Below are 26676 nucleotides of genomic sequence, written 5' to 3' on the forward strand. Positions count from 1 at the left end.
CAAATGCCGGGATGGTAAGTAACTTAAGGCCACGGCCGCTTCCTTCCCTCTTCCTTCTCTACCCCTTCCAATCTTCCCATCCCCCGCAAGGCCCCTGTTCAGCATAGCACGTGAGGCCGCCTGGGCGAGGCACTGGTCATCCTCCCCAGTTGTATCCTCCGACCCAGAGTCTGAAGCTCCAGGACACTGCCCTTGAGGCGGTAGAGGTGGGATCCCTCGCTGAGTCCGAGGGAAAAGCCAACCCTGGAGGGTAAACAGATTAAGAAAGAAAGAAAGAAAGAAAGAAAGAAAGAAAGAAAGAAAGGAGTTCTTTAACGTGCTGGAAGCCAGCGACATGGAATTGTTACCTTTAAAACAGTATACTGATAGAAAATATTGAACAACTGTGATAAAAGTGTACGTGTTTCTACAGAGCGTTATCGCATTACTGTGTTTTGTGTTGTACTTTTTGGTTATTACATATTACATATTACATATTACAGGTTGTTTGTGGTAATAAATCATAATTTAATTACCGGTTCTACTCTATAACGAGCCACCGGAGACCACGGGTACCTTCTACCAATATACATAGAAGGTTTCCCTCAACAGTTTCCGAAAGTGTGCCGACGGAGTTCGGCTTCATCCTGTGTATGTGCCTTCAGGTCGGATAATATTGTGACTGGTCTTGAATGATCCTTTTCATGGAAACGATAACTTTGTTACCATACTTATATAAAAGTATCGGTAGTCCAGAATGAGACTTAACCCGAGAACGAGTTCCTTTTCAGATACATGCACACATACACTAGTATCTTTATGCCATTACCGGTATATTTTCCTTTCTGTTCAAATTATTACACAACTCGATGCGTCGTAAAAGAAATGGTTTCAATAATATGTTAAAAATGTGTCACACTCTTCATTACTATTTATTCCACATACCCAGTCCCCGAACCATAGGAACTAATCAATGAAGAATAAACTGCCTACCTTGTTTAGAATTGAACCCGGAAGCCCTTGGACCAAACGCCAGCACACTATCCATTTCGCCGTGGAAACGGACAGCGCGTAAGTAAAATACAGGAAGTGCAGGTAATAAGTTGACTGCGAGTAGACTGCATCACTTGCTCGAAATGCATCGAGATCTCTCGATACGTTTCCCAGCACTGCCTCGAGACAAAGGACTCACGCACCTGACGTCACTATACGGCATCGAGATAGCATCATGAGGCACGTACTGCATCGCTTGCTCAGAATGCATCGGGAGCTTTGCATCACGCGACCCATCACCACTGCATAGCACGTTGGGTTACAACGACGGCATGGGGGCGTGCTTCATCCTGTTGGAAAACACCCCGGGAATGCTGTTCATGAATGGCAGCACAATGGATCGAATCACCAGACGGAAATACACATCTGCAGTCAGGGTGCGTGGGATAACCACGAGAGTGCTCCTGCTGTCATATGAAATTGCTCCCCAGACCAGAACTCGCGGTGTAGGTCCAGTGAGTCGACGCCACAGAAAGGTGGAATGCAGGCGCTCACCTGGCCTCCTTCTAACCAACACAAAGCCATCACTGGCACCAAGGCAGAACCGGCTTTCATTGGAAAACACAACAGACCTCCACTCCATCCTCCAATGAGCTCTCGCTTGACACCACTGAATTTGCAGATGGCGGTGGTTTGGGATAAGAGGAATGCACACCGCAGGGCGTCTGACTCGGAGCTGTCCTTCAAGTAACCGATTCGAACAGTTCGTTGCGTCTCTGTGGTGCAGACGCAGTCCGCAGTACGTACCTTCTCGTGATCACTGCTGCCAGCACGCATGCACACTGGATACATTCCTGCCAAGTCGTTCTGCAATAGCGCGGAAGGAAAATCCCCCTTCACGTACCCCCATTATACCGCCCCCGTTCAATCGTAGTGAGCTGTCGATAATGGTCTCTTCGTGGTGGTAAAGACATTTTTGACCCACATAGAGTCACTCCGTCCAATCTCACAGGTAACTACACTCTCGCACAGTACCTGATGTGCAACGTCATGGGACCGCTACTAGCACACGTTAATACAATTTGCGGGAAATTTGAATCAACGTCATCTTTCAGATGTGCAAAACACGCCTACCAACGTTCGTTAATCTAGCGCAACCCCTCCTTGGTGTTTGGATATTTTCTTCCACCAGTGTATGTTGGAGCAACGATAAATGTATCGAGACCCCCAAAAGTGTGAAGGTCCCTCTATATATATCCGAATGTTTCGAGTTTTATCACACAAAATATTCGTTCTAACATCTTTGTTGGTGAGCACAATTATTCTGAATGCTTCACTGAAAACCGCGTACGAAAATTCTGGTTGCTGAGCCATTTATGGCATTTATTTCAGAGCGATGCACGGTAATTCTGACCGGGACGCTTACTCGTGTTCAGGTCGAATTAAATCTGATTTCTAAGCGAGCGCGCTGAACCATCAAACCTCAAGCGCCTTGAGCGTCCATTTATCTCTGCAGTACACTCAATATACGAAGCGCACGGTTCCAAAATCCGCCTTATCCATTTTTTATGAAAACTCAGTGCTTAGCTTATCTCTATAACTTATATGAGTTAGCATCTTTTTCAACAAGAGAACTGTTCCTAAACCCGCTTTGTCCCCATGTAAATGTAACACAAATTCAGGTGACGTTTCCAAAACCCGCCTTATCCTAAGATGTTGTTTCCAAAATCCGCCTTATCCAAACATGGGGTACCGTAACTAGCACGTATCTCAAATAATACTCTATGAAGTAAGCATTACTACGATGTTTTTAAAGTTCCAGGTTCACGGTGTGTTCTTTGAAACTATTGGCAATATTATTTCCCATAATATCGCGCCAGATTGTCACACTATGATTGATATTGAGTTTAATCACTGACATTCATATCCTTCAATATTTTTATATAAGAAGATGAAAATATTTGTATGACCTCAAAGAGCATAAATATAAAAAGAATGTCGACTATATCAAATAATGACGAAAATTTTAATTATAAAGTTTTAGCTATGTTTGCAAACCCCGCCCTTATCACGGTGGCATTTCCAAACCCGTCCTTATCCATTGTTAAGTTCCAAAACACGTCTTATTCAATCTTAATTTGTAAATATCTTCCTTATATGTCACGAATTCTATGTAGCTATTCAATTATATCAATACATGTGAGTAAGTTGATATAATAAACATGTATAAATACTTTGATTCTACTGAAGATGAGAAAGAAACGGGTTTTTTTTCATCTCCTGAAAAAATTTGCTAAAATGTATAACACGGATTTCGGAACTGTACGCCTCTTATTTTCTTTGAAATCGTGTACTTCAAAGTGAAGAAAAGTATTGTAACATTTTCGAGTTGAAAAGAAACATTATTAATTATAAGGGTTATTTGCCAACAAAATAAATAAATGACTGTGTAAAGGAAATAAATGAATATAAGAATCTTGCCTTCCAGGTGTGCAGTTTACTGCCTTGTCAGGTCGGCAAGTGTAAAGGAAGTGCGGTCTTGTTTCTCCCAGGATCACTTTTCCTATTTCTGTTACGAACAGCACCAGGATTAGTCCAATCAGGAACCCACGGTACCACCACAGTGCCTGTCGTAGGCCAGCGATAAGGAAGTCTTTGGCAGAATTGCATTTTTCACTTATGTCAGGTGGCAGAGAGCACGACTCTACCCACCAAATCTAAAAAGAAAAGGAAAGAAAAGAACATTACTTTGGTGTTTAATTACATTATACATCTATTTGTTGACAGAAAATCCCCATCTAACTATCGTAGAAGATGTTATATCAAGCTCCAGTTATTCAGAATTAATAAATTTAGAAGAAGAAATGACAATGATTCGGAGGACAATTATGGCGATTATGATAATTGTACCGGGCGGTACACCTCTACTCTGTTTATTTAAAAGTTGCGCCAGTTGAAACTCCTCTTCTGGAGGAAGGTTGAACTTTATCTATTCTATTAATTCTCTACTTTCTCAGAAGATGTCACCACGTGGAAAATTTTGAGTTTTTGAACTGTGTCACTTTTGATGTGTTTTTGTTTCGCTTGAAGTAAGAAGTGGGAACTTTCTCTTCTAGAGGACACTACTGAAGAATTACAATAGTGCAACCTAGTGCGAAATCAAAGAACTATTTTGTTGGAGAAATTTTTATTTCAAAAGTTTGTTTCTTGTTAAATTTCTTTCTGTTATTGTTTAAGTTGGCTGTATACCCCTCTTTTTCCCCTTAGTTTGGATCTAGCCAATCCCGAATTTCTTTAATTAATTTTCCACCAATAATGTGTTTCTTTTTCCTCTATGTAGGGGTTTCTTTTCCCGAACCAATAAAGATTTTGTGGGAGGGTGTTTTATTTCCCCTAACGCCTAGAATCTTCCGCGAGAGGATATAAACTGCTGATTTTGGGGTCTCCGGGCCACTTCTGTTCCATCTTTCAGTGTATTAAGTACATAGCAGGAGGCGGGAAGCGCCTCTTTCTTCTTCAGCCGTTCAACACCAGGTAATGGCCTATTAATAACTTCTTTTCTTGCTAGGTCGGCAGTTTAACACTCGCGGCGGGTTCGAAGCATTTCCATCATGTAACCTTTTCCTAAAATGTAATTACTCTTTTCATCTTTTTCTTGTAAAGCTACATATTGGGATAGAGAGTGCTAACCCTCTCGAGCTCCCACTCACATTTGTTCTGAGGTGAACTTATTTTCTCAAACTATTCTTCGTTTATGTAATGTAAAGTGTTCTTCTCTAAGTCACCTCTGTAGTATGGGATTAGCCCTTGCGTTAGCGGCCCAGAGCCAGATTAGGTTTTAAAAACAAAGTGTATTAGGAGTGCAAGATCGCCTCCTCTCAAATTGTTATTTTAGAGGTCATGTAATCAACCTTCTTTTCATGTAATAGACCTCCGTAGGTTGGGTATTTTACCCCTGTGAATACGTCCTTAGAGGACAGCTTGAAGGTAGAGTTTGGTGTGGCCTTGTGATAGGCTTACAATTTTGAGAGCGGATCGCTCTTTGAAATTTGTTTCTGTATGCCTCGTGCAGGCTTTATGTGTAATGTTTGGAGCCAGTGCTCCTGGGCATGAATGGGGTTTTCTGCCCCTTGGCTAATTTTTTTTTTGGAGTAAGGCGGGGCTGATTGCCCAAGAGTTATGAAGTAAGGGCACTGAGCCCGAATCCAGTAATATTGTACCTATTTTTTTGCTACTCTGTACCTGTTATGATTGTTATCTCTTGTTTTTGAAAAGAAAATATAACCTAGTTAAATTTTAAATTAATTTTACATTGCACGTTAATTTCGTAGCTTGAAACCCATTCACACCCGCACCTTCTTTCACCTCTACCTACCACGGATATCTCCGTAACAAGTGGTAGCAGAGCGTGGTTGAATGGGTCTCAATTTAGCCCCTTTTGACGGCTAAACATTGCTTTGATTCGAACTCTAACAATTTTCTCAGTTGCTGGAATTTTTTGAGTTTTTCAAAATTGTTCTGTCATCATGCCCGGCCCTCGCGATGTTCTCCTCCTTAACTACTTGCGCAAAGAGGAGTTGATATACGAGTTAACTATCAGAAATGTGCAATCTGGAGGCACGGTTGCAATCGACACCAACAAGCTTAGAGAGTCCCTTGATTTGCCCATTTCCATCCCCAATTTGGGAGAGAAAGAAATTGATGACTCTCTTTCCACGATCGTCGAGAATATTACTGGGCTAGCATCTGTAGTCAGCTTTTTTGATGAAAACGATCCGTCTCCTAATCAAATTAAGCGTGTGCAAGGCAGGCTGTATCACTTTGCAAATAGAGTTAATGATCTGTTGTCTCTAAAGGTGAATGACGTTCAGAGGAAGGACGCTAATACGCTCCTTGAAACTATTTCTGAATTGTCTAATAAGGTCACTCAATTGCTAACCGGCGAAGTTCCTCCCAAAACTGATCAACCCGCCACGGTGAATGTAGGTAACGAGGAAGAGCCTCCTCAGGGAGAAGTCAATAGGATAACCGTTGCTGCTCAAACTATCTCTGCCCCATCGAACAACGAATCTGAACGCCGTGCGTCATTGGGTAACATCCGCTCTGAATTAACTTCTTTGCCATTGAAACCTTTAACGACTATGTCACCTGGGTTCAGTAGCTTGCCTCATCCATTGGCAATGTTGCTTAGAGGTATCTCTAAGTTTTCCGTCAACACCACCAGTGATGTAATTTCATTTTTAAGATTTCTAGTGGAATTTCAGGATCATGCTCTTGTTTTTTCTCTTTCGCCATGTCAAATTTTGCAAATTATCTATCCGTATGCTATTGGTATTCTCTCTGATAAAATCGTAAGAGCCATTGCCGAGCAATCATCTATTGAGGATTTCCATGCCCATTTGCTAGCTAACTTCATCCCGGCTAGGGCCAGGTCCTCCCTGATTCAGAAGTACTATTACCGTGTACAGCGCTTGGATGAAAACTTGGCTGATTTCATTCAAGATATCAAATTCTACACTAGGGTGTTTGCTCTGCACTTTCCTGAAGATCAGATTGTGCAGGCTATTGTTGAAGGGATTTCACCACCCTACAGGTCATATTTGTGTTTCGCGGCGTGCCCGCAAACCTTCTCTGAACTGGAAGCATTAGCCGTCTCTGCGGAAGGAGTTAGGTATGCCGATTCCTTGCGTGTGGCGAAAGAACCCCCGCCTTCCTTTAGTAACACTCGGCCTCCACCTCGCCGACCAGTCAATCCCCGTAAATGTTATGCTTGTGGGTCGCCTGACCATCTGCGGAATAAGTGTCCTCTGATCAAGTCAAGTGGGACAAGGAATGGAGTAGGGTCATCACAAGGCTGTTTTAAGTGTGGGGCCTTCTCACATATCGCCAAGAATTGCCCAAACTCAAATAGCACCCCCTCCTGCTCAACTTCTGGTGCAAATTCCAGCTATTCCAATAATAAAAAGTGACTAGTGGCGTCGGCTGAGCCGACTAATCCATCTTCCCGAGACTTAGCCCCTAGTAAACAGGTTGTAAATGCAGAGAACGACCAGCCTTCAAATTCATCTTTTGAATGCCCTAAAGAGTGTCTTAGGATTGCGGCGGATACCCCCGCACCTGTTCCTTTTCTTAAGATTGAGTTAAATAACGAGCCTATAACAGCTCTCTTAGATTCAGGCAGTGTTTGTTCCATTATTTCGGCTGATTGGTATTCTAAATTGAAATCTGTTTGTAAACTCCCTGACTATGTCTCTTCTCCTGTTCAATATGTTTCGGCTAATTCATCTCCATTAGAAATTCTAGGTTCCATACATGTCAAAATTCGGGTTTTTAAGTTTACATGGAAGATCAAATTGTTTGTGGCCAAGCGTTTGTCTTGCCCCATCATATTGGGAGCGGACTTCATTTCTCACACTGGTCTTGTGCTCGATCTCCAGAGTAGGTCGTGCATATTCAAATTTGCGTCCAATTGTAGAATTCCCTTGTTAAAGTGTAATTCTGTATCATGTTCATCTATTTCGCCTACCCAGGATGAGATGTTGTTAGACCTTAGACATCTACCTGAGGAGCAGGCTGATAGTATTCGGAAACTGTGTCAGTCGTTTCCCGAGGTGTTCTCTGATACTCTTGGTGTTACTGACCTTATTGAATACAAAATTGAGGTCACGGATTCAATTCCTGTCCGTTTTCCACCGTATAGGCTATCTCCACCTAAAATGAAGGCTCTGAAAGAAATCATCGATCAGATGTTGAAGGATGGTATTATTAGGCCCTCTAAGTCAGCGTATTCTTCGCCTATTTTTCTAGTCCCGAAACCCCAAGGAGGCTTCAGGCCTGTCATTGATTACAGGGCTCTCAATCGGAAGGTGGTGTTGCAATCTGTGCCCCTTCCCGACCTTCATTCTTGCTTTTCATGGTTTCGTAAGGCCAAGTTCTTCACCATCTTGGACTTGAATCAGGCCTATAATCAAATTCCCCTTGCCGAAGAGTCTAAACATCTTACAGCGTTTGCCACGGACTGGAATTTATATGAATACAACCGCGTGCCTTTCGGGCTCCCCACGGGGGCAGCTGTGCTCACTAGGCTACTAGATAGGGTCTTTTCCGACATCAAATTTGCGTACTTATATCACTACTTGGATGATGTCGTCGTATTTTCCGAAACCTTTGAAGAACATCTAGATCATTTGCGAGAAGTTCTCAATCGCCTTCGTAAGGCTGGGTTAACTGTTAAGTTGTCCAAGGTTGCCTTTGCTAAGCCCTCTATGTCATTCCTAGGGCATATTGTGTCAACTGATGGTGTAGCAGTCGATCATTCTAGAACACAGGCCATCCGTGATTTTAAACCTCCCAAGGACATTAAAGGTATCGCCAGGTTCATTGGCATGGTGAATTTCTTCAGGAAGTTCATTCCTAATTTTGCTAATAGAGCGGCGCCCTTAAACCTTCTCCGTAGGAAAGGCATCAAATTCGAGTGGGGACCGTCTCAACAAGCCGCTTTTGAAGACCTTAAATTAGCTCTCTGTAATGCCCCTGTACTTGCTATGCCTGATTTCTCGAAGAAATTCATCGTCCAAACCGACGCGTCGTCGTCGGCGGTAGCTGCAGTCCTTCTTCAAGAGACTGAACTAGGGAGGCGCCCCATCGCCTATGCATCTAGGACTCTCTCGGCTCAAGAAGCAAAGTACTCCATATATGAGCTTGAAGGTTTGGCAGTTTTATTTGCCTTAGAAAAGTTCCGTCTCTATCTGGAACATGTCAAATTCGACTTGGAGACAGATAATCAAGCCTTAAGCTGGGTCTTAGGTAGGCCGCGTCGTACTGGTCGTATAGCCCGTTGGGCCATCCGTATTTCTGCCTTCCAATTCGATGTACGACATATCAGAGGTACTGAAAATGTTGTTGCTGATGGACTCAGCCGTATGTTTTCTAACGACGTCGAGACCCATGAACCTGTCGACAGTTCATCACCTTCCGAGTCCATACTATCTGAGGTTAATGCCATCCTAACAGATGCTCCCATGCTCTTTAGGGATATCGAGAAATACCAACGTGAAGATCCGACGCTGGGTCCGATAATGGAAACCCTTTCTTCTGGGGAACATGTCGTCCCTTATGTTCTGAGGAATGGTGTTTTATGTTGCCCATCGAGGCATGATAAGATGATGAAGGTTGTCGTGCCAGCGGTTCTTGTGCCTATGATCTTCAAGTATTATCATGAGACCCCATTAGGAGGGCATCTTGGAATCTTTAAAACCCGTGAAAAAATTCGTGAAATGTTCATTTGGAAAGGTATGGACGGTGAAATCCGTGAACTTGTAAAAGCTTGTAAATCTTGTTTGCTTAGTAAACCCACCATGTCCACCAAGGTAGGCCTTTTGTCTTCGCATCAAGCGTCGCGCCCCATGGAACGCCTGTATATCGATTATGTGGGACCCTTCCCCCAGTCAAAGGGTAATGCCAACAAGTTCATCTTTGTGTGTGTAGATGGTTTTACAAGATTTTCCTGGTTATTTCCGACTAAGCTGGCTACCGCTCAGTCCACCATTACTTGCCTAAATTCTATTTTTGCTTCTTTTGGTCCGTGCCAATACATTGTATCTGATAATGCTAAAGCTTTTACATCAAATCTGTTTCGTAAATTCTGTTTTGACTTGTCCATCTCTCATGTAACTACATCTGCTTATTACCCTCAACCATCTCTGGCTGAACGGGTTAACCGCAATCTCAGGTCCGCACTTATTGCCTATCATCATGAAGATCATTCTAGGTGGGACACGTCCCTGCATTGGTTAGCTTTTGCTTTGAATTCGGCGGTTCATGAATCTCACAAATTTACTCCAGCTTCTTTGATGTTTAAGTTCGTTCCCAACACGCCGCTCTCTAACCTCTGGTCTCTGAATGACATTCTGCCCGAGACAATAGATCCGGACAACATTAAAGATCTTTGGAAGAAGGCTAAAGTTAATCTTAAAGTGTCTCATGAAAAGGTTAGGGAAAGGTATGATCGTGGACGGAGACCCACCACTTTGAAGGTAGGTGACCAGGTTATGGTCAAAAATTTTGTTCCCGCGGGCAAGCTTGCCCCCAGATTTCATGGGCCTTGTATCATTCTCGATTTTCTTACGCCGGTTACCTTATTGCTAAGTAATCCAGCCACCGAGAGGATATTTAGAGTTCACCTGTCCCAGGTGAAACTGGTGTAATTTCTGTGTTAACTTGCTCCATATTATTTTGAAAGGATATGAAGGTTATATTTTTTTTGAGTTTCACTTTTAAGGCATTCTGCCCCTTCTGTAATATTTTGGTTTTAGATGTAAGCCTTATGTAAAACCTGCCCCGACCCGTTAAACTGCCATCCTGTTCTTGCCACGGCCATTACCACGCTCCCGTCTCCTGCTCCACTCTACACAGTGGCTTAATGAATACCATGAATATCTGCACGCCGCTGGCCCCTCACTCTCTCTACAAGCCTGTACCCTCAAAGAAAATAATTGTCCAACACAATTCTGCCGCTTAGCTTTAATGTTTCAGCGCCCCCGCAGCCGCGCAGCGCCGTGCAGCGACTGGGGAGGGGGATGGGCCCCCTCCTCTCCAGCGAGGACGACATGTGCACGGCGAGCCGGAGCTCACCTCCCGGCCAAGGCTGATGTGCGGCGCACGACCTGCTACATGCCCGCAGCCTGTATCTGTTCACCGCGGGCGCGGCGTACTTCAACACCTCTGCTCCCCTCATAGTGCGGGCGAGCGGTATCTCAGGGTACTTGAGGGGTCCGAGCGGCCTCCGTTGGACGCAAGCTGCAACGGCCGGTCTGGCCATCCGACTCAATCTACATCAACTACATGGACAGTCACCATAAGCAATAATTACATTTGGGAATTTAACAACAATATTTGGTGGACATTGCAAAATTTTTCTTCACCTTTAAGTATTAAAAGTTTATCTTCAGAAATACAAATTCTACAAACATAAAAACTTTACTGCACCGGCAACAACAAAATTTTGAAATTGCAACCAACCAAATTACTAAAATCTTATAAATGCTTCCGCAATTAATCTTAATATCAACATCAAAACTTGGACCTTATTTTGGAAACAAAGCTTATGTTCTTCTGTGTTACCCCTTGGAGGAACTTTTGGGGGGGGAGGTCTGTACCGGGCGGTACACCTCTACTCTGTTTATTTAAAAGTTGCGCCAGTTGAAACTCCTCTTCTGGAGGAAGGTTGAACTTTATCTATTCTATTAATTCTCTACTTTCTCAGAAGATGTCACCACGTGGAAAATTTTGAGTTTTTGAACTGTGTCACTTTTGATGTGTTTTTGTTTCGCTTGAAGTAAGAAGTGGGAACTTTCTCTTCTAGAGGACACTACTGAAGAATTACAATAGTGCAACCTAGTGCGAAATCAAAGAACTATTTTGTTGGAGAAATTTTTATTTCAAAAGTTTGTTTCTTGTTAAATTTCTTTCTGTTATTGTTTAAGTTGGCTGTATACCCCTCTTTTTCCCCTTAGTTTGGATCTAGCCAATCCCGAATTTCTTTAATTAATTTTCCACCAATAATGTGTTTCTTTTTCCTCTATGTAGGGGTTTCTTTTCCCGAACCAATAAAGATTTTGTGGGAGGGTGTTTTATTTCCCCTAACGCCTAGAATCTTCCGCGAGAGGATATAAACTGCTGATTTTGGGGTCTCCGGGCCACTTCTGTTCCATCTTTCAGTGTATTAAGTACATAGCAGGAGGCGGGAAGCGCCTCTTTCTTCTTCAGCCGTTCAACACCAGGTAATGGCCTATTAATAACTTCTTTTCTTGCTAGGTCGGCAGTTTAACACTCGCGGCGGGTTCGAAGCATTTCCATCATGTAACCTTTTCCTAAAATGTAATTACTCTTTTCATCTTTTTCTTGTAAAGCTACATATTGGGATAGAGAGTGCTAACCCTCTCGAGCTCCCACTCACATTTGTTCTGAGGTGAACTTATTTTCTCAAACTATTCTTCGTTTATGTAATGTAAAGTGTTCTTCTCTAAGTCACCTCTGTAGTATGGGATTAGCCCTTGCGTTAGCGGCCCAGAGCCAGATTAGGTTTTAAAAACAAAGTGTATTAGGAGTGCAAGATCGCCTCCTCTCAAATTGTTATTTTAGAGGTCATGTAATCAACCTTCTTTTCATGTAATAGACCTCCGTAGGTTGGGTATTTTACCCCTGTGAATACGTCCTTAGAGGACAGCTTGAAGGTAGAGTTTGGTGTGGCCTTGTGATAGGCTTACAATTTTGAGAGCGGATCGCTCTTTGAAATTTGTTTCTGTAGGCCTCGTGCAGGCTTTATGTGTAATGTTTGGAGCCAGTGCTCCTGGGCATGAATGGGGTTTTCTGCCCCTTGGCTAATTTTTTTTTTGGAGTAAGGCGGGGCTGATTGCCCAAGAGTTATGAAGTAAGGGCACTGAGCCCGAATCCAGTAATATTGTACCTATTTTTTTGCTACTCTGTACCTGTTATGATTGTTATCTCTTGTTTTTGAAAAGAAAATATAACCTAGTTAAATTTTAAATTAATTTTACATTGCACGTTAATTTCGTAGCTTGAAACCCATTCACACCCGCACCTTCTTTCACCTCTACCTACCACGGATATCTCCGTAACAATAATAATGAAGATTTTAAGTGAAAGTGACAGTTCATTTGATACGAGTGGCTGTGAAATCGTACCTAAAGCCCCACGTGCAAAAGCAAAACATAGTGACTGGGTGTAGATTAGTAATATTGATAACCATTCAATTATTTATCACTTTACAGGCTTTCCTGGGGTTCAGGAGAACTGAAAGACCAATATTTAGATAATTCCATATCGGATTTGTCTGTGCTTTTGGATTTTTGGGCCTGTTATTTTCCCGATTGGGTAGGAAGCAAATATTTGCGCTACAAAGGTTGTGTACTGTCTAAAACATTTTATGTTAACTCATCAATTTATAGCATTGTTGTCTTCTTCTTTTTTATGTCTTTACCCCCGGGGTCGGTCTTTCCTTCCGACTCAGCGAGGGATCCCACCTCTACCGCCTCAAGGGCAGTGTCCTGAAGCTTCAGACTCTGGGTCGGGGATACAACCGGGGAGAATGACCAGTACCTTGCCTTGGCCGTTCTTAATTTGCACTTCAAAACGTGCTACCTTTCACAGAGTTCATCACATTTTCTGCATTTACAGTTGCTGCATGGAACATGAAAACACTTCGTTAAGCATAGTTTGTGATGAAACCCATGGACTGAGAGCCTACTTACAAAATATCTTAGTTCGTAACGTCCCTGGGTCCACCTCTGGTTAGTCACTGCGTCACTCGGGTAGAACTCCTCTCAAATGTTGTCCTTCTTTCGCTGAAGTTCATTCATGCCAAAGCCGGGGCTGAGTGGCTCAGACACTTGAAGCGCTGGCCTGCTGACCCCAACGTGGCAGGCTCGATCCTGGCTCAGTCCGGTGGTATTTGAAGGTGCTCAAATACGTCAGCCTCGTGTCGGTAGATTTACTGGCACGTAAAAGAACTCCTGCGGGACTAAATTGCGGCACCTCGGCATCTCCGAAAACCGTAAAAAGTAGTTAGTGGGACGTAAAGCAAATAACATTGAATTATTGATTCATGCCAGAGTGACTGCGAGCAAAAACTTTAGAGGCAACTCTTTGCATATAACTCAGCTCTCTCGTTAGCACATAAACAAGCTCGGAGGGAGTGTACTTAGATAAGCAAAGTGCTCCCTTTAGTAAATACGATTTTAGACTCTCTACAGGGTGAACAAAAAATGCTGCAATTGGAGGTCGGCATGCGATTCCTCATCCCATTGCAAGACAAAAGTTTCTATAGCCAAATCGGATCTGGTGCTGTTGGAAAACAAGTCGAAAACGAGAAGTTGACAACACTGACACATCCTGCAGCCCATCGGAATGTACACTGACTGACAGAGCAAATGCAACACCAAGAAGGAGTGGTTCGAAAGGGATGAAAGTTGGGGTAAAAACAGAGACGGCACGGACGAATAATTGATGTTTATTTCAAACCGATATGCAGGTTACACAATGCGCACGGCATCGACTCAGTAGGATGTAGGACCACCGCGAGCGGCGATGCACGCAGAAACACGTCGAGGTACAGAGTCAATAAGAGTGCGGATGGTGTCCTGAGGGATGGTTCTCTATTCTCTGTCAACCATTTGCCACAGTTGGTCGTCCGTACGAGGCTGGGGCAGAGTTTGCAAACGGCGTCCAATGAGATCCCACACGTGTTCGATTGGTGAGAGATCCGGAGAGTACGCTGGCCACGGAAGCATCTGTACACCTCGTAGAGCCTGTTGGGATATGCGAGCAGTGTGTGGGCGGGCATTATCCTGCTGAAACAGAGCATTGGGCAGCCCCTGAAGGTACGGGAGTGCCACCGGCCGCAGCACATGCTGCACGTAGCGGTGTTCATTTAACGTGCCTTGAATACGCACTAGAGGTGACGTGGAATCATACGCAATAGCGCCCCAAACCATGATGCCGCGTTGTCTAGCGGTAGGGCGCTCCACAGTTACTGCCGGATTTGACCTTTCTCCACGCCGACGCCACACTCGTCTGCGGTGACTATCACTGACAGAACAGAAGCGTGACTCATCGGAGAACACGACGTTCCGCCATTCCCTCATCCAAGTCGCTCTAGCCCGGCACCATGCCAGGCGTGCACGTCTATGCTGTGGAGTCAATGGTAGTCTTCTGAGCGGACGCGGGGAGTGCAGGCCTCCTTCATCAATCGACGGGAAATTGTTCTGGTCGATATTGGAACAGCCAGGGTATCTTGCACATGCTGAAGAATGGCGGTTGACGTGGCGTGCGGGGCTGCCACCGCTTGGCGGCGGATGCGCCGATCCTCGCGTGCTGACGTCACTCGGGCTGCGCCTGGACCCCTCGCACGTGCCACATGTCCCTGCGCCAACCATCTTCGCCACAGGCGCTGCACCGTGGACACATCCCTATGGGTATCGGCTGCGATTTGACGAAGCGACCAACCTGCCCTTCTCAGCCCGATCACCATACCCCTCGTAAAGTCGTCTGTCTGCTGGAAATGCCTCCGTTGACGGCGGCCTGGCATTCTTAGCTATACACGTGTCCTGTGGCATACGACAACACGTTCTACAATGACTGTCGGCTGAGAAATCACGGTACGAAGTGGGCCATTCGCCAACGCCGTGTCCCATTTATCGTTCGCTACGTGCGCAGCACAGCGGCGCATTTCACATCATGAGCATACCTCAGTGACGTCAGTCTACCCTGCAATTGGCATAAAGTTCTGACCACTCCTTCTTGGTGTTGCATTTGCTCTGTCAGTCAGTGTAATAGAGAAACGTGCATCAACCCGCTCTACCGCACGCGCCGTCGCAGCTCATTGAGTAGACGGCTGGGTTATCAAACGCACATGCACGATGGAGCTACGGCTCGAATTTACGTCAGGTTGTTTTTTATCTTTTGCGTGTGTGACGTCAGGTCCCTTAGTTCCCGTCGTGTACCTGCGTTTGTAAGCATACATCCTGTAGTCACATGACAGTGTGATCCATTCAACTGAATGCATGAGTCGAGTAACCACGCAGTGCACAACCACAACTGGTCCTGTCAAGTGAATGTAGGGCGGCTCCAAGGTGGAGTGCGCGAACGGCGAATACGTCGATATGCTTTTAGTGTTGGGTGCATCCGATAACCAAGCTTCTGCTGCTGCTCGTGAGTATGCAGCACGGTACACTCAAAGGCGCCATCCCGATAAGAATGTTTTTCGTCGCCTGAGCACCCCTGCGGTAAACCGGTAATCTTCGTCCATAACTGTGATGATGATGATGATGATGATGATGATGCTTGTTATTTAAAGGGGCCTAACATCAAGGTCATCGGCCCCGACCACAACTAGTGGACAGAGGTCGTCCAAGGACTATACGTTTCTTTACTTGTGCTCACATATTCTCAGTTGGGTTCAAGTTGGAGAGAAATGAGGTCATTCTATCAATTCGATATCATGTGTGCTCGTAAACCAGTCTTGAATCATTAGTTGAGTTGTGTGCACTGGATGATTATCCTGCTGAAATTGAAAAATTCCGTCAGTTTAAAACAGGTGATGTTGATGATGATTATTGTTTTAAGAGGATACAAAAACCTAGTATAATGAATCATATAACGTACCAACAGTCCGCCTCTTGGCGTAGTAGTTAGTGTGATTAGCTGCCACCCTTGGAGGCACGGATTCGATTCCAGGCTCTGGCACGAAATGTAAAAAGTGGTACGAGGGCTGGAGCGGGGTCCACTCAGCCTCGGAAGGTCAACTGAGTAGAAGTGGGTTCGATTCCCACCTCAGCCATCCTGGAAGTGGTTTTCCGTTGTTTCCCACTTCTCCTCCAAGCAAATGCCGGGATGGTACCTAACTTAAGACCACGGCCGCTTCCTTCCCTCTTCCTTGTCTATCCCTTCCAATCTTCCCATCCCCCACCAAGGCCCCTGTTCAGCAATAGTAGATGAGGTCGCCTGGGTGAGGTACTGGTCATCCTCCCCAATTGTATCCCCGACCCAATGTCTCACACTCCTGGACACAGCCCTTGAGGCCGTAGAGGTGGGATCCTCGCTGAGAGAAAAACCAACCCTGGAGGGTAAGCAGATTAAGAAAGTAAGACATTTTTTTTTCTAGTTGCTTTACGTCGCACCGACACAGATAGGTCTTATGGCGACGATGGGACAGGGAAGGGGTAGGAGTGGGAAGGAAGCGGCCGTGGCCTTAATTAAGGTACATCCCCAGCATTTGCCTGGTGTGAAAATGGGAAACCACGGAAAACCATCTTCAGGGATGCCGACAGTGGGGTTCGAACCTACTATCTCCCGAATACTGGATACTGGCCGCACTTAAGCGACTGCAGCTATCGAGCTCGGTGTAAGATAACGTACCAGCAACAGTATATATTTATGCTAGTTCAATTTTCCGTGGGTGCGATTGATTGTGCCCACTCTCCGACAAGGAATCCATTCGACCATTACGGGAACGAATGGTGGCGTATCTGTGGTCGAATCGGGTGCCAGCAGGACGATATACCAAAGTGGATCGTTCCTTTGTAGTGGGAAAGATAACTTCATCAGAAAAAGATTACCCTTTTACAAACCCGATCACAATTTTCCACTACAAAGACTAAACGCTATTTGATATTCCTTAAGAAAGAACCTAGGAACCTCAAAATGGCGGCTCTTAAAACCAATTTTTCACGGTCTGGTCTAGGTCAAGAAAATTAACAACTTCCTTCAGAGTACCAGCAGTGTGAAAGTGCCTCAGCCACTAATTTGGCGTCCTGCTGAGGTGTTTAAATTTTCTTCCTACCACTCCCATCTTTTCGGATCAATTTGCACCCATCTCCGAGCTGTTCTTTCTGAAACGTGGAAACACCTGGCTCCTTCAGGTGCCGAAAAACCAAGTTCACTCACAGCCCGTATAACACTTTCTTTCGTTCCTTCACCACTTCAATTGCATAAGTATGTTTTATAAGTTGTTGTACGTCGCACCGACACAGATGGATCTTTTGGCGGCGATGGGAGAGGAAAGGGCAGGGAGTGGGAAGGAAGCGGTCATGGCCTTAATTAAGGTACAGTGGATTCAAAATAGGAAATCATGGAAAACCATCTTCAGGGCTGCCGACAGTAGGGTCCGAACCTACTATCTCCCGAATACTGGATACTGGCCTCACTTAAGCGACTGCAGCTATCGAGCTCGGTACTACATAAGTATGCAGTAAATCCCGTATACCTCAGTCAGAAAAACGTCGATATTTAGACGGCAAAGTCTCAGGTTCAAATTCTCGTCGCTCATGTTCATTTTATTTCGTTACATAATAGTATTTCGTTTGTCTGGTGTAGCGGTTAGTGTGATTATCTGACCTACACGGAGGCCGGGGTTCGATTCCCGACTCAGCCACAAAATGTGAAAAGTGGTACGAGTTCTGAAACGGGATCCACTCAGCCTCGGGATGTCAACTGAGTAGAGTAGTGTTCGATTCCCACCTCACCCATCCTCGAAATGGTTTTCCGTGGTTTCCCAAATTATCCAGGCAAATGCCGGGATGATACCTAACTTAAGGCCACGACTACCTCTTTCCCTCTCCCTTGCCTACCCCTTGCAATATTCCTATCCCCCACAAGGTCCCTGTTCAGCACAGAAGGTGAGGCCACATGGGCGAGGTACTGGTCCTCCTCTCCAATTGTATCCCCGACCAAATGTCGCACGATCCAGGACACTGCCTTTGGGCGGTAGAAGTGGGATCCCTCACTGAGTCCGAGGGGCGAAACCAACCCTAGAGTGTAAACGGGTTAAATAAGTAGCCCACATGGTAGTTTAATGTAATAAACTAATAATAATAGAAGAAGGCGAAGAAGAAGGAGAAGTAGAAGAAGAAGTAGAATAAGAAGAAGAAGAAACTAACACTAATATTATGCAGCTGTATTGCTCCAAACCTAACACCTATATTATTTACATTGCTAAAGAACATAACACAATAAAAATGATAACATGAACAAGACTGGAATTAGGAACCTGCCAATCATTAAGTGAACGTGTTACAGCTTTTTCACGAGAAACAGACATGGGACGATTCCTTCTTAACAGCATTATTTAAGAGAAAACTGGGTAAACAACTGACAGGGAATCTACTATCTGCGCGACTGCCCTAAATGCAGATTAGTGGTGATTGATTTATTTGATAGTACGGCATAGTTCACAGTGAATCTACAAGCGCATGCATCCTGTAATAGCACCGGGATCCGAAGTGGAATTTAATTTATATACAACCTGTGACAATTAAGTTCGGTGAATTAAGTCAGAACGGTCGATCCGGCAACAATGGCGACACGCAACGCTCCACCTGCGTAGCAGCAGGTTTCGACCACCTGCTCCCAACGTTGTTCAGTTGAGCATCGTGTGTGTGCTGTGTAAGACCTGTTTGACACATTGCGTGTTTAGTGCGTTGGTTCTGAACTGCGAACAGGAACATGAACGACCAAAAGATCAATGTACAGTTTTGTTTTAAGCTTGGCAAGACACCGAAAGAAACGCATGCGATGCTGGTACGTGTTTATGAAGATCAAGCACTGTCCTTGAAGTGTGTGCACGAGTGGTTCGCCCGTTTTCGAGGAGGCCAGGAAAGAGTTTCTGACAACCTCCGTAGCGGAACACCGGCGACCGCCGTCAGTGACGAAAACATGAAGGTGAGGACATTAATCACGAACGATCGGCGATTAACTGTGCGCATGAAAGCCGATGAAATGCAGATTAACCGTGAATCCGTGTGACAAATCATTACCTAGAAGTTAAAGAAGAGGAAAACGTGTTCTCGTCTTGTGCCACATCACTTAACTGACGGTCAGAAGCAGGCAAGTTTAGAGGCTTCACAGGATTTTGTCGAAACGGCGGATGCAACACCATATTTCTTGAACTGTGTCGTCACTGAAGATGAAATATGGTGTCTCAGGTACGACCCTGAAACGAGACGGCAAAGCATGGAATGGTGTTCTCCGGGATCCCCTCGTTGGAAAAAGGTCACAGCCGAAAAGTCACGCATCAAAAATATGCTCATCACCTTTCTCGACAGTCAAGGCATTATCCACAAGGAATTTCTACCTGAGTGAACGATGTTGAATGCTGCACGGTACATTGAAAGTTTGACCCGTTTCATGAAACATCTACGCAGGGTACGACCCCAGTACGCACAACAAGGTTCATGGTTTTTTGTCCATGACAACGCTCGCCCACACACAGCCAATATCGTCAAACAGTTCATGGCAAAAAAGGGGGTGGTGCAACTTGACCATCCCCTATACTCGCCAGATCTCAATCCTCCAGACTTCTTCCTATTCCCACGACTCAAACTCGCTATGAAAGGAAAGAGATTTGACGATATTCCAGACATCCAACGAAACGTGACGAGGCTTTTGAACACCATCCCAAAGGAAGCCTTCTTGCAAAGTTCCCAGGACATGTTTTGCCGATCTGAACAGTGCATAGTTACGGGAGAGGACTACTTCGAAGGACAGTAAGGTCACTGTCGTGCATTGTTGATGTATGTTGATAGTACAGGACTATACACCGAACTTTATTGTCACAGGTTGTATTCACTGTACAAGTGCGGCTACTTTTTTTTTTTTTTTGACAGCCATAGACGCCCAAGAGAGATTCGCTTTACTCTGCCATCTAGTAGGCCTAAAGTGAACGTAACGTCGAAATTGAGGAGCAAGCAGCCAGTTGGCGTCATATTATAATCCTTGCACACTGTAGCTGAGGCCGTATAATTGTTAGTATTATTACAAGTGCTACTGTATAGATTTTGTTCTTACCGCTATGGCTGGGATGAGCAATACTCCAGTTATCAATACTTCATTCGCTATCGTGTCTCCTTGAAGTTTGAAGGATATCTTGGGATCACCGCAGTAAAATCCACCCTTGTGGTTGGGGAAAGTTCCAAATTCAATGACAGCGACAATTACTAGAACTGAAACATATAAAGCATATGCTGTATGAATAAACCAAATAAATCACTGTAGTCATTGTGAAAGTGATGAAAATTATTGTAAAAGGAAGTACAACTGGGCAAGCATCCTTTCATTTTTTAAAAATTTAATTACATTCATGAGTGTTCTGCATTTAGTGCTCTTGCCCAGTTGGCAGATTGCCGATCAATTTTGTTTACCTACTCTTTTCTTAAATCATTTCAAAGAAGTTGGAAATGTATCGATCATTGCTAAATCCTCTTCCTATGAACGAAGATTTGCCCCAATTAGTCCTCTTGAATTAGAACTTTATCTTCATATTATGATCTTTTCTACTTTCACGAACTCCACTGAAGCTTATTCGTTTCTTCTTCTTCTTAATCTGTTTAGCCTCCAGGATTGGCTTTTCCCTCGGACTCAGCGAGGGATCGATCCCACCTCTACCGCATTAAGGGCAGTGTCCTGGAGCGCGGGACTTTCGGTCTGGGGATAAAACTGGGGAGGAGTACCAGTACCTCACCCAGGCTGCCTCACCTGGTATGCTGAACAGGGGCATTGTAGGGGGATGGGAGGATAGGAAGGGATAGACAAGGATAGACAAGATGGGTATAAACCCGGCATTTTCCATCAGGAGTGGAAAACCACGGAAAACCACTTCGAGGATGACTGAGGCGGAAATCAACCCCCCCCCCACTACTCAGTTGACCTCCCGAGGCTGTTTGGATCCCGTTTCCGTTCCAGTCCTCGTACGACTTTTCGAATTTTGTGGCAGACCCGGGAATTAACCCGAGTCTCCGGGGGTGGCAGCTAATCACACTAACCACAATACCAAATACATGGCTTTATTTGACCGATGACAGAGCGTTTTTCCTCTCAACTGCCAGCTGTACGATAATACCGGTTCTGTTCTTGAAAACCGGCCTGTAGCCTGGGATTGCGAGTGCTCAATTGGAGGTTGAAGCCATAGATTTGCAAAGATTATGTCATTATAGCAGCGCATCTTCGTGTGTAAGAAGTATTGTAAATACCAGTCAGCTCGTCGGGTGCGTGTTCCAAACTTCTCCCGGTTATAGGGTAAACTACAGCCGTAACTAACTCCCAACGGCATGCAGCGCTCTCTGTATGAATGGCGTACTGATGATGGCTTCCTCCCGGGTAAAATATTCCGGAGGTAAAATAGTCCCCCACTTGGATCTCCGGGTGAGGACTACACGAGAGAGGGCAATCATCAGGAAGATGGATACTGACATTCTACGAGTCGGAACGTGGAATGTTAGACGCAGAAGTGGCAGGTAATGAAATGGCGTATGGCTTTTAGTGCCGGGATTGTCCGAGGACTTGCTCGGCTCGCCAAATGCAGGTCTATTGATTTGACTCCCGTAGGCGACCTGCGCGCCGTGATGAGGATGAAATGATGATGAAGACGACACATACATCCAACCCCCGTGTCAACGAAATTAACCAATTATGGTTAAAATTCCCGACCCTGCCGGGAATCGAACCCAGGACCCCTATGGCCAAAGGCCAGCACGCTAAACATATAGCCATGGAGTCTTACGCTGTGGTAGGTTAGATAATCTGAAAAGGGACTTGTATAAGACTTCGTCTTCCGCTTCAGAAAACGTACTTTTAAATGTACCCATATCAGGTTTCATTTCTACCTCCTTTCCTGAAGACAATAATTTCAATCTGTCACCTCACGTGCTTTTAGGGACGCTAAACTGCTCACTTGCTTCCCTAATGCTCAATTTATCCCGTCTTACTTCATCAACAGCTAATTTCATGTTCTCTTCCGTCCGATTTCCCCATATTTATCTGCAACAAAGGACTTTAAGAATCGGTAATAAACCTACAAATAACTTTGTCCGATACCGGGTGCCGCAAGCTTGTTCGATATTGAGTTCCATACGCGGAAAAGTAAAAAAATTACCGTGTGTAACACGTGTAAAGAAAAGCAGTGCCATCCTCCATACTCTTACATTAACATATGGCAAATAATAAATAATCGTGGAAATTATATTTCACTCGCCAGTATTGCAGTAACAGGTTCACAAGATTATCTTAGTGCAGGCAGAAGCCGGTCAAAAACAGGAAATCTTCTAACACGTGTTCACTTCTCGGTTCACGGAAATACAATGGTCCCTCTCAGGCCTCCCTGGAAGGAACCTGTTACTACCTGTGTAAAAGTTGCTGCAACATTGTACTGGAAACCCCAAACTGCTACTGTCCAATACTGAGTGCCGTCCGATACCGGGGTACCTTCCCTAGTTGGTATAAGTGAAGTACGTTGGCAGGAAGAGCAGGAGTTTTTGGCCGGGCGACTACAGAATTATCAACACAAAATCAAACAGGGGAAATGAAGGTGTTGGTTTAATAATAAATAAGAAAATAGGGCAGCGGGTAAGCTACTACGACCAGCATAGTGAAAGAATTGTCGTCAAGATAGACACCAAACCAATGCCCACCCCAATAGTGCAGGTTTATATCCTACTAGTTCAGCGGATGATGAAGAAATCGAAAAATATACGAAGAGACAGAAGATATAATACAATATGTAAAAGGTGGCGAGAATCTAATTGTGATGGGAGACTGGAAGCCAAGCAAGAGAATGTAACATAGTAGGAGAATTCGGATTGGGACAAAGGAATGAAAGAGGAAGCCGGCTGGTTGAATTCTACACCGATCATAATTTAGTCCTTACTAACACTTGGTTTAAACACCACAAACGACAGCTGTATACATGGACGAGTCCTGGAGACACTGGAATGTATCAAATAGACTTAATTATGATTAGGCAGAGATTCAGAAACCAGGTGTTGGATTGTAAGACTTTCCCAGGAGCAAATGTGGGCTCTGGCCAAAACCTGTTGGTCATGACATGCCACATGCAATTTTAAAGAAATTGAAGAAAGGAAGGAATGGAGTCCGGCCCCGCGGTGTAGGGGGTAACGCGTCCACCTGTCACCCGGCGGCCCCGGGTTCGATTCCCTTCCGGGACATGGGTTTATAGTCTAATTGTAAATGATTAATATCCCTGGCCTGGGACCTGTTTGTGTCGTCCTTAACGTTCCTTTCCTCACATTCAACACTCTACACTTCCGCAATTCCAATTACACGCAGGTTCATATCATATGGTGCAAGTAGGGGCAAAAGATCTATATAGGTCGACGCTCCGAACAAATAGCACTTAAAAAAAAGAATGTCCGCCTCTGTGATGTAGTGGTTGATGTGATTAGCTGCCACCCCCGTAGGCCCGGGTTCGATTCCCGGCTCTATTACGAAATTTGGAAAGTGGTACGAGGGCTGGAACGGGGTCCACTCAGTCTCGGGAGGTCAACTGAGTAGAGGTCTGTTCGATTCCCACCTCAGCCATCCTGGAAGTGGTTTTCCGTGGTTTCCTACTTCTCCTCCAGGCAAATGCCGGGATGGTACCTAACTTAAGACCACGGCCGCTTCCTTCCCTCTTCCTTGTCTATCCCTTCCAATCTTCCCATCCCCCACCAAGGCCCCTGTTCAGCATAGCAGCTGAGGCCACCTGGGCGAGGTACTGGTCATACTCCTCAGTTGTATCCCCCGACCCAAAGTCTCACGCTCCAGGACACTGCCCTTGAGGCGGTAGAGGTGGGATCCCTCGCTGAGTCCGAGGGAAAAACCAACCCTGGAGGGTAAGCAAATTAAGAATGAAAGAAAGAAAGAAAGAAAGAAAGAAAGAAAGAAAGAAAGAAAGAAAGAAAGAAATGCAAGGAGATGAGATCTAGACAAGTTGAAGGTTTGTTACAAGTAACATGTAACACAAGGACTAAATGAAGACGCTGAAGGAAACACATTAGAGGAAGAATGGACAATCATGAAGAATGTGATCAGTAAGGTTGCTGAAGAAAAGTTAGGAAGAAAGGAAAGATCAACTAAGGAACAATGGATAACTCAAGAGATACTAGATATGATTGACGAACGACGAAAGTACAAGAATGCAAAAAATTATGAGGGCAGAAAAGAATACAGGCGAATAAAGAATGAAGTAGATTGAAAGTGCAGGACAGCTAAGGAAGAATGGCTGAAAGATAAGTGCAAGGATGTTGAAGGTTGTATGGTCGTAGGAAAGGTAGATGCCGCATAGAGGAAAATCAAGGAAACCTTTGGAGAAAGGAAAACTAGGTGTATGAATATTAAAATCTCAGATGGAAAACAACTTCTACGGAAAGAAGACATGTCAGAAAGATGGCAGGAACATATCCAACAGTTGTATCAAGGTAAAGAAGTAGATGATAGGTTTCTGGAAAAAGAAGAGGTGGTTGATGCTGATGAAATGGGAGGCCCAATTTTGAGGTCAGAATTCGACAGAGCTTTGAGAGACCTAAGTAGGGACAATGCACCGGGAATTGATGATATACCCTCAGAATTACTGACTGCCTTAGGAGAAACCAGCATGGAGACGTTATTCCGTTTAGTATGTAAGATGTATGATACAGGAGAAGTGCCATCAGATTTTCGGCAGAATGTTGTTATATTATTATTCCCAAGAAACTACCATACCATTAGTTTAGTATCTCACGCCTGCAAAGTCTTAACACGTATTATTTACAGAAGAATGGAAAAACAATTTGAAACTGAGATGGGAGAAGATCTATTTGACTTCAGAAGAATTGTGGGAACACGTGAAGCAATCCTGATTTTACGTTTGATCTTAGACGACCGAATTAAGAAGGACAAGCCCACTTACATGCCATTCGTAGATCTAGAAAAGGTATTTGATAATGTTGATTGGACCAAGCTGTTTGAGATTCTGAAGGTGATCGGGATCAGTTACCGCGAAAGGAGAATTATCTACAATCTGTACAAAAATCAGTCTGCAGTGATAAGAATCGAGGGCTTTGAAAAAGAGGCAGCAATCCAGAAAGGAGTGAGGCAAGGCAGCAGTTTGTCCCCTCACCTTTTCAATGTTTACACAGAACAGGCAGTAAAGGAAAATAAGAGGAATTTAGAAAGGGAATAATTCAATGTTTACACAGAACAGGCAGTAAAGGAAAATAAGAGGAATTTGGAAAGGGAATCAAAGTCCAAGGAGAGGAAATCAAAACCATGAGATTTGCCGATGATATTGTTATTTTATCTGACTCTGCAAAAGATCTGGAAAAAATTCTGAATGGTATTGACATAGTCTTGGGGAAGGAATACAAAATGAAAATAAATAAGTCTAAAACAAATGTTATGGAGTGCGGTCGAGCAAAGTCAGGTGATGCAGGAAATATCAGATTAGGAAATGAAGTCTTAAAGGAAGTAGATGAATATTGTTACTTGGGTAGTAAAATAACTAACGATGGCAGAAGTAAGGAGGACATAAAATGCAGACTAGCACAAGCAGGGAAGAGCTTTCTTAAGAAAAGAAATTTGTTCACCTCGAACTTTGATATAGAAATTAGAAAGATTTTTGAAGGCTTTCTTCTGGAGCGAAGCACTGTATGGAAGCAAAACATGGACGATAACTAATTCAGAAAGAAAGAGAATAGAAGCTTTTGAAATGTGGTGTTACAGAAGAATGCTGAAGGTGAGATGGGTAGATAGAATCATGAATGAAGAGATACTGAATCGAATTAGTGAAAGTTGATTGATTTGGCTAAATTTGACCAGAAAAAGAGATAGAATGATAGGGCACATCGTAAGACACCCAGGACTTGTACAGTTGGTTTTTGAGGGAAGTGTAGGTGGTAAGAACGGTAGGGGTAGACCAAGATACGAAAATGACAAGCAGATTAGAGCAGATGTAGGATGTAGTAGTTATGTAGAAATGAAAAGGTTAGCACAGGATAGGGTGGCATGGAGAGCTGTGTCAAACCAGTCTATGGACTGATGACTCAAACAACAACAAAAATAACACAGTATTTGAAGCACGGAGTCCGAGATGGTGCGCTGCACGCACGCTTGGTGGCGGAGAAGCGAAAATATCGGTGAAGTGTTAAAAAAAAGGCTCTGTATATTTTCCTCGTGGTGAGAATTTAGAGTGTAGTCATCTATTTAACTAGTTAGGAATGCTAATCCTATTTGGGCTACTTGTTTGAATTTAGTTTACTGAGGAGATATTACTTTTTTATGTAACCATGCAATATCTCCCAAAGCAAGTAGTACTGACGTTCCACAGGTAGGATCCATTCAGCAGCAGGAAGTTAGATTGGGATACTTTCAAGGAAGTAA

General features: G+C 44.3%; 1 protein-coding gene across 2 annotated transcripts in view; it reads right to left on the reverse strand.

Annotated features, from left to right (window-relative positions):
• The window catches only part of LOC136872765 (phospholipid phosphatase 1), a 227632-nt gene that overhangs the window by 138065 nt on the left and 62891 nt on the right, over nucleotides 1–26676 (reverse strand). For both annotated transcript variants that reach the window (XR_011018106.1, XM_068227527.1), the window contains exons 3-4: nucleotides 20335–20489; nucleotides 3454–3689 (exon numbers count right to left, since the gene is read on the reverse strand). Coding sequence is in view for 1 of the 2 variants with exons in the window: in XM_068227527.1 (XP_068083628.1) it covers nucleotides 3454–3689; nucleotides 20335–20489 (391 nt within the window). In the remaining variant the exon portion in view is untranslated. The remainder of the gene's footprint in view (nucleotides 1–3453; nucleotides 3690–20334; nucleotides 20490–26676) is intronic.

This window comes from Anabrus simplex, chromosome 4 (genome assembly GCF_040414725.1).
Source record: "Anabrus simplex isolate iqAnaSimp1 chromosome 4, ASM4041472v1, whole genome shotgun sequence".
Lineage (NCBI taxonomy): Eukaryota > Metazoa > Arthropoda > Insecta > Orthoptera > Tettigoniidae > Anabrus > Anabrus simplex.